Raw genomic sequence first — 8,517 nt, forward strand, 5'->3', positions numbered from 1 at the left:
CAGTGGATTGTCCCAAATCTTTGAGCATCTCTGAGCTCTGTGCTTTGAGAGACCTGAGGTTCATGGCAGTCAGGGGCGCCCTGGTCAGTGGCTGCGGTCAGTAATTCCCTGACCATAGCATAAACATAGCTACATTGTGCAGACACTGTGCAGACACAGGGCAGCCGTGGGCTGGAGGTTAGGGAACAGGCCCTGTGACCGGAAGGTTGCTGGTTTGATCCTCTCGGCTGACAGTGCATGACTGAAGTGGCCTTGAGCAAGTCACCTAACCCCCAATTGCTCCCCAGGTGCCATGGATAGGGCTGCCCACTGCTCTGGGCAAATGTGCTCACTGCTCCCTAGTGTGTGTGTTCACTAGTGCGCATGTATGTGGGTGTTTCACTGCACGGATGGGTTAAATGCAGAGGTCTAATTTCACAGTGTGCAAAACACAGTAATTGGGCATTAGGAACATTTTTATCTCAAAAGCATGCACATTGAATTGACATTCAGCATTATCAATCCATTTATTGCTTTACAATAAAATATCATTACTTTATAACCTGTGAACAGTTGTCAGTTGTCATACAGTGGGGCTAGAAGGTTTAAGAATGCTCTGAATTTATACATAAGTCTGAACCAAGATGTGATAATATCTTCATCAAAGTCATAACAACAGATAAAGAGAACCAAATAAAACAAATAACAGAAAGAAGTCTATATTTTTATTCATTTCTAAATGTCAATAGTGTATTCAGGGTCTGGCTATTGGGCTATAGCCACAGGTCTCTTTTTCAATAGTTTACCATAGATTCACTCAACATGGTGGGCTACTGTATGGTTTTCTGACATGATGTTTTACTTAATTTATCAGTCGGCCTTAACCATAGTTCATTACTGTGCAGCAGTTACCATGGTCAGAATACATGACCCCCCCCCCCCCCCCCCCCCCCCCCCTTTCCCTTTTTGTATTTCATAGATAAAAACATTGGATACATTGACATATTATTGACTATGTTGGTAGCCAGTAATCCAGTTTATGACTGTAATAATTCAGAGTCAACAAGTTTTCATGCAACTCAGTAATCAATTGATCAACTGAAAAAAATACTTTTAAAATCAAAAATACTTTGTAATTCAATATAAGAAAAACTCAGATAGAGTTACAGTTTGATAATATTGATTGCTTAATTATTAAAAAACAAATCACTACACAGAATAATCATGAGGAATCATCCATCCATCCATCCATTTTCTAAGCCGCTTCTCCGTCAGGGTCGCGGGGGGGTGCTGGAGCTTATCCCAGCAGTCTTCGGGCGGAAGGCAGGATACACCCTGGACAGGTCGCCAGTCCATCGCAGGGCAGACACACAGACACAGACACAGACAGTCACTCACACACTCACACCTAGGGGCAATTTAGCACGTCCAATTGGCCTGACTGCATGTCTTTGGACTGTGGGAGGAAACCGGAGAACCCGGAGGAAACCCATGCAGACACGGGGAGAACATGCAAACTCCACACAGAGAGGACCCTGCTCACCCAGCCGGGGAATCGAACCCAGGCCCTCCTCGCTGTGAGGCAACAGCGCTACCCACCACGCCACCATGCGGTACTGACAAATGTTTTTTTGTAAAATTAAAAATAATAATTAACATACTTTAAGTTTATAACATAGGAATCTGACTTGATTAAAATGCATATTTTAGTAGCTGAGATGTAAACATAGTTTACAAACCAAAGTGGTTTGATGTAATATGGTTCATTGTAGAGAGACTTACAGACTTAGAAGTCCTTACAGTGGTGGTGACAGGAACCAGGGGTCCCAATGTCTACCATGAATAGTCATATTATTTGGTATCCAAAACCAGAGAACACATCATCTGAAAATGTATAGGTAATGCTTACATAATGCTAAAACCAAATGGGTGCCTTGAAGATTCATGAAATGGATTAACTGGCTACCCAAGATCTAAAAGGTTGTGAACTCTGTTAACTAGTTAAGATCAATAAAGTCATGAACAGGATTACCTGACCGTTTGGGATAAATTCAGTCAATAACAGGATTAAGAGGCTATCTATGACCAACATAGTCATAAACTGGACTAACTACCTTTTTAAGGGATCAATACAGTCATGAACTAATTTAATTGATTATCCAAGATCAATACAGTCATGAACTAGATTAACTGACTATCCAGGATTAATACAGCCATTAACTGGGCTAACTAACTATCCTCAATCAATACTGCCTGTAGTGACATTAACTGGATATCAAGGATGAATAGCAGGATTACTTTGCCAGATGTAAATCTTGGATTAACACAGTCATTAAAAAGATTGCATGCAGGCTCCAGAACAAATATAGTCATGAACAATGTCCAGTTGACTATCCAGTATCAGCAGCTAATGGCTACCCAGGGCAAGCAGCTTATCAAGCTGTGCAAAGTACAATTAAGTTCACTAGTGTGCTAACTAGATAAGTTCTAGTTAGCTCATATGAAGATCAGTTAGGCACGTTGTTGAACACATCCTTAAAAACTGCACTCTTCTTAGTTTTACTGTTTGCTAAACATGACCCAACATGTGATTGATTATTATTGATTATTCCTAATAATAAGAAAGCATCAAACCTTTGGACGCCAAATATATCTTGACAGATCGACTTCCTTTAGTTTAGAGTAAAGGAAAACATGAGTGAATTTGATTTATCAGTAATTCATTCTTTTCAAATCACTCTGATTGACTTCCTTCTTCTTTTGTGTGAACTGTTCATTTGCATTTTCATCAGGGTGAAGAGGGTTGTGTCCTGCAAGAGAAAAGCACGTCACCTCACTGTAACCTCAGGAGTACGCAGGAGGCCATCAAAAAATACCAAAACATTGATGCGTTACCAGTTGCTCTGCACCAGCAGGAGGCACTGGTAAGAATAAAAAAAAAACAGCAAAGGCTGACAACGTCACAAATCATTGATTGGACAATAGTGGTGTATATCACAGAAAAGAAAAGAAATGATTATCCAGGATGAGGCATTATGAAAATCACGTCGTGCAGATCTTCACCCTGACTATGAGACACAGTGGTGGCAGTATCATGTTTTGCTGCCGTTGTATGATGATAGCTCACCATCACTGATAGAGCTTTGAATTTAAGACTCTATCAGAAAATTCTACCGTGGAATGTCAAGTTGTCTGTCAGTAACTTGATCCTCTACAGAAGATGGGTTTTGCAGCAAGAAAAGAACCCTGAACACGGCAGTCAGTATACCAAAGAATGGGTGAAGAAGATGAAACGTTGTGGTTTGGAAAGACCGAGTTAAAATCCAGACCCTAATACAACAGAAAGACTTTAAGCCTGGAGTTCATGCAGGAAGCCCACCAACATTACTGGGGAATGGGCCAAAATCTCTCCATGTCAATGTGCTGGACTGATCAGAAACGTTTGCTTGGTCATTCAAAGGTCACACCAGTTACTGATGTTCTTTTTACTTTTGCTAATAAAGAAATTTAACGTTGGATCACTTTGTTTAGTAACAGAACGGTGAACTATATAGTTGTTTGGGTTATTTGTTTTATTGACTTCTCTATAACATGAAGGTCTGATCATCTACAAATTCTTTCACAATCATGTCAGAGAGGGCAATATCCTTTTGTATACTGTAAAACTAACACCTACTTACGATGGTGTATACAATACAATACATGATACAATGTTTGAACAGCTTTACTGTTAAAAAGAAAAGAAAATGAAATGGTGTTTCATTCTTCATCACTGCTTTATATGGTTTGCGACTTGGGTCAAGTTGGCACGCTGGATTCCTCAGTGCGCTTCATTCTACCAGTCATAGCTGATACAGTTGTGACTGAATGGTCTAAAAAACAAAAATCAACATTTAAGGTATGAACAACTGGTCTCAAGTTAAAACGCACGATTAAACCCATGTCTATGTGACAAAAACTGTACGACCAAACCATAAACTACCTTCCATATTTCTGCTGTGGCTTCAGTGGTGAAATATAGCTGGCGCTCCTGTCTCCACAGTCCCTGCAGTTGTTGCTTAACAGCCTGAATATTCCTGTGAGCAAAACCACAGAATACAAACTAATGTAACGGGATGCTTTTTTTGGTTTTCTGTAATACTTCATGCAATTTATATTTAAAGTAACTTACTTATAATCAGGAGAGAAGATGCCAATTTCACCCCCATCAACTCGTGATAGCTGTGGCAGCCATTTTGTCAACACCGCCTGAATCCACAGAAGGGCGCTGATGAGATAACTGGAAGGAGTGAGATCAGATCGAAAGGGATTTCTTTTATGACAGCTAGTAAAGTTTGTATTGGGGTAATTCAGTGAATGGACTTACTCTTCATAATGACTTCTGAGAAGCTTTTTCACCAGAGGGAAAAAATCCACACAAAAGCCAACAGACACATAGGCACATTTAGCGTGAAGGCTAGGAAGACCAAATGGAGACATTTATGAATGTATTGCATCATTTAACATCAGTTTCGAAGTTACTTTGAATACCCACCTTTTGGTAAATACTGGTAGACAGTCAACAAGCACACTGAAATCCCGGATTCTGTGAAGATAAAATAATAAAACAATGCATAGTGTTCCAGGTTAACACTGCTAACGATTAACCATTTAGCAATGATTAAAAGTACAGTACTATGCAAAAATCAGAGACTCTCTTTCATTAGGTTAATTTCCATTAAAATGACCATAAAATACAAGTTATTCATTGGTAGAAAATGCAACCACTTTGTAAGACTAAACTTTGGAGCTGTTGCAAAATATCCTGGCCTATTTCTTTGAAGAACTGAAAATGAGTCTGACAGAAAGACTGCAAGCTGTAATAAAGGGTCCACACTAAATATAGAACATTTTGAGATTATATTTAGTTGGATAGGCTTTTGTTTAATTTTCTGTTAAATATTTGCTTTTTTCCCAATGCTGAAAAAATAATAATTTGCATGTAATGGCTGTTTTGACTAGAAATGAAATAAACTGAGGGAGGTTTTGACTTTTGCACAGTAATAGTACTGTCTGTTGCTGCTACAATTACTGTATAAGAAATGAAAGTAGCTCTCCGATATTTCTTCTCCAAAGCGTTACGGCTATGTTGAGCCTCAGATTCCGTCCGAAGAGAATTTCTGTCACTTGCTTGTGGTCCTTTGATATCTGTAAAAGTCCAGTACACTAGCTATATTAGGCACTTGATGGCCAGTGTAAAAAGTACTTGGGACTGAATTTGAACCTAGTTCTGTGGTGCGTAATATTTGACTTATACCTCTGAAAAGAAGTCACAGTATATGACGCTGTCTTCCTCCATCCTAATGTCCTGAGGCACACTGAGACGCAATTCACGGTGGCCTCCCTCTAGCATTTCTGCTTTGCCAGCCTTTTCACTGTCCTTGCTAAATGCATCAAATGTTTTGGCATTTATTGATGGCCTCCTGCGTACTCCTGAGGTCACAGTGAGGTGACGTGCTTTTCTCTTGCAGGACACAACCCTCTTCACCCTGATGAACATGCAAATGAACAGTTCTCACAAAAGAAGCAGAGTGTCAGTCACGTTTGTTAGCACTGAAACTTTAGGCTTCCAAAGACGCTCACCTCTTCTTATTCACCTCTTTCTTGTTTGTAAAACACATCTGTGAGAATGATGATAAAAAGACTCAAAAAAAAGATACAAACGCTGATTAAATGATTCATTATGGTTGGTAGACAGTCCAGGGTATCATAATATGAAATAGTGTGAAATGTCAACAGTGTACCTCTGTATGATTTACTGATGAGAGCCGAACTCTGTAGTTTTGTTCCTCACTGGCCAGGTTTTCTTCTGAGCTATCACTCCCTTCATAGTCAATATCTTCAGACGACACATCCATGAAAGCCATCCTGGTAAACAGGAGTCATACAATCAGCACATTTTCCCTTCCATGGTTTATTAGCTGTGATACTTTGGCTCATTGGGATTCTTTGCCATTTATTAAAAGAAGTCACATAACTACAGGTTCATTGGTGGCTCTGGATAGCAAATAAAAGCTGTGTGGAAGACATTGTGACTCCTGGTTCCTTTCACCACCACGATAAATAAATCATTACATTTCTCTGCAATCTAGCATTTCAAACCAAAACACTGTGAATGAACGACTTTGTTATGGCTTAAAATGAATTATGTGGAAAATCTCCTGTAAATAGCAGCTTCAGTCAGCATAGCGTAATTCTGCCACTGGGTGGCGCAAGTTTGTATTGTAACTATATTAAGATTATTTCTGTATTCCGGGTTTGTCAAACGCGACAGGGGCTTCCCAGCGATTCCAAAATAAACGGGAATATTACTGCCAAATGTTTGTAACAAAACCTGTTTTTGAATATTTTCACAAACCAAGTAATATGCACAACGAGTGAACCTGCGAGGTGATGTTTGTACGTGGAATTGAACTCCAGAGTCAGACAGTCTTATTCCCGAGGAGACTTTTTCACAAATCGAGCTCTGATTAATTAAACACATTCTCAAAGATTTTGATGGCATTAGTTTAAAAAAATCACCTACCAAAGTAAAAAAAAAAAAGCTTATATTTTATTTACTTTCACTTTCAGTGCTCGCGGTCTACACCCGCCACAACCGTGCAAAATAAGAGCCGTTTCATTAATCTAGGAGCTTGACTACTGAAGTCATAAGCTTTATTAGAAAGTAAAACCCTGATGTGTAATATTGGCGGATTTCTCGCTCTCGGGCGCCCTCTGGCGTTTCACAGTCATGTTTTCGTTTTGAGGGGAGAAACAGGAAGTGGCCAAACCTGCTTTAATACTACGCTACTCACCTGCCGACCTAACCTTAACCTCAGTAACCAAAACGAAGTCGTGGTACTGTTTTACTTAAAAATCATATAAAACACAAAACGTCCAGCACCACATCGAGCATTATACCATTCTCTCTCTCTCTCTCTCTCTCTCTCTCTCTCTCGGGGGCGGGTACTCATTGTTAATAATCTAGCTGCTGCTCTTTTATGGCTAGTGTAGATCCCCCACCTGGCCTTCTTTTACAAGTCCAGGCATTGTTGATTGACTTTTTTGGGACAAATTGCACTTGCTACCACAGGCTGTCCTCTATATGCCCAAGGAGGAAGGAGGACAAGGGCTGGTTCATTTGGCCAGCAGAACTGCTGCCTTCCGCCTCAAATTTGTCCAGAGACTGCTTAGTGGCCCAAAGGACTTGGTGTGGAGAGCGGTGGCCTGCAGTACTTTACACACTGCTAGAGGACTGGGACTGGACAGGGCCTTGTTTTTAATGGACACTAAGGTGTTGGACATTGTCGGCTTGCCGATGTTCTATCGTGGACTTTTTAGAGTTCTGTCCCTCTTTAGCATGTCCAAGATTGGCGACACCTCCTGTACTGGCTTCTGGAGGAACCTCTGGTCTATGGGGCTCGACTGGACATCACCAGAAAGACCTCTGCTGCGCTGGCCAGGGCTCTGATCTCCTCCGGTATCCAGACACTTCGTCAGCTGGTGGGGGTTGCAGGACCCGGGTTGGACGGCGTGGAGAACCTGGCGGTGCGATTGGGTGTGAGGTCCTGCCGTGTTGTGGCCCAGTTCCTGTGGTGCTGGAGGGCAGCACTGTCTTCTGAGGAACGTGTTCTGCTACAGGATTATGGTGCAGGGGTGCTTAGCCCTAATGAAGAGGATCCTTTCCCCAGAGTCCTCATCACCCCTGACCTACAGGACTGTCAGGGCCCCCTCCTGGACTGTGAGGACGACCGGGGTCTGGACCTGTCCTCAGTTTCGGGAAAAATGCTGTACAGGGCGTGTGTGAAATGTTTTAATAAGAAAAAACTCATGAACAGAGCTGATACGCCGTGGCGCGATGCTCTAGTTCTCAGTACCGATGTGAAGCCTAAATGGAGAGCACTCTATAAACCATTAACCAAAAAAGTGGCAGACCTGCAGTGGAGAATTTTACATGGTGGTGTTTCTGTAAATTCTTTTATCTCCATTTTAAATCCAGAGATCACTCAGGAATGTCCTTTTTGTTTTGAGAGGGAAACGGTGTTCCATGCTTTTATGCATTGTTTTAGGCTACATCCCCTTTTTACTCTGCTGAGTTGTTTTTTACAGCTCTTAATGTGATCTTTGCACCCCACACTTTTATTCTTGGCTTTAGATACGTCCAGAGAGAGAGGTTCAAGTGTCAGCTGCTGAATTTTGTTCTCGGGCAGGCTAAGATGGAGGTGTACATCACCCGTAAAAACCAAGTGGGACGAGCAGCTGACACTGACGTCACCAGAACCCCCTCTAGACTGGTCAGATCAAGAGTTTTAATTGACTTAATTGACTTGAATAGAGTGATTTGGAGACCTTTAAGTCTGTGTGGTGCTGTGGGGAGGCTGTGTGTTCAGCCTTAGAAGACCAGCTCTGCTTTGCACCATGTTTTATATGAAGCTTTTAAAGGTTCGCTCATTTATTTGCTTATTTATATCTTTGAAGTGACTTTCATGCACTGAACCATGACCTGGTGACAATAAT

General features: G+C 41.3%; 1 protein-coding gene across 4 annotated transcripts in view; it reads right to left on the reverse strand.

Moving 5' to 3' along the window:
• Positions 1-3,541: 3,541 nt before the first annotated feature.
• LOC108430661 (KATNB1-like protein 1) overlaps positions 3,542-8,517 on the reverse strand; it is a 71,254-nt gene continuing 66,278 nt past the window's right edge. For 2 of the 4 annotated variants that reach the window (XM_017703282.1, XM_037541887.1), the window contains exons 2-10: positions 5,763-5,886; positions 5,602-5,639; positions 5,276-5,507; positions 5,051-5,166; positions 4,514-4,564; positions 4,346-4,435; positions 4,151-4,258; positions 3,962-4,055; positions 3,542-3,851 (exon numbers count right to left, since the gene is read on the reverse strand). In XM_017703282.1, the coding sequence (XP_017558771.1) occupies positions 3,822-3,851; positions 3,962-4,055; positions 4,151-4,258; positions 4,346-4,435; positions 4,514-4,564; positions 5,051-5,166; positions 5,276-5,507; positions 5,602-5,639; positions 5,763-5,885 (882 nt within the window). In that variant the 5' untranslated portion in view covers position 5,886 and the 3' untranslated portion in view covers positions 3,542-3,821. Of the gene's footprint in view, positions 3,852-3,961; positions 4,056-4,150; positions 4,259-4,345; positions 4,436-4,513; positions 4,565-5,050; positions 5,167-5,275; positions 5,508-5,601; positions 5,640-5,762; positions 5,887-6,579; positions 6,653-8,517 lie in introns of those variants that run through there. The other 2 variants (XM_037541888.1, XM_017703284.1) reach the window with 2 other exon arrangements.

This window comes from Pygocentrus nattereri, chromosome 10, assembly GCF_015220715.1.
Source record: "Pygocentrus nattereri isolate fPygNat1 chromosome 10, fPygNat1.pri, whole genome shotgun sequence".
Classification (NCBI taxonomy): domain Eukaryota; kingdom Metazoa; phylum Chordata; class Actinopteri; order Characiformes; family Serrasalmidae; genus Pygocentrus; species Pygocentrus nattereri.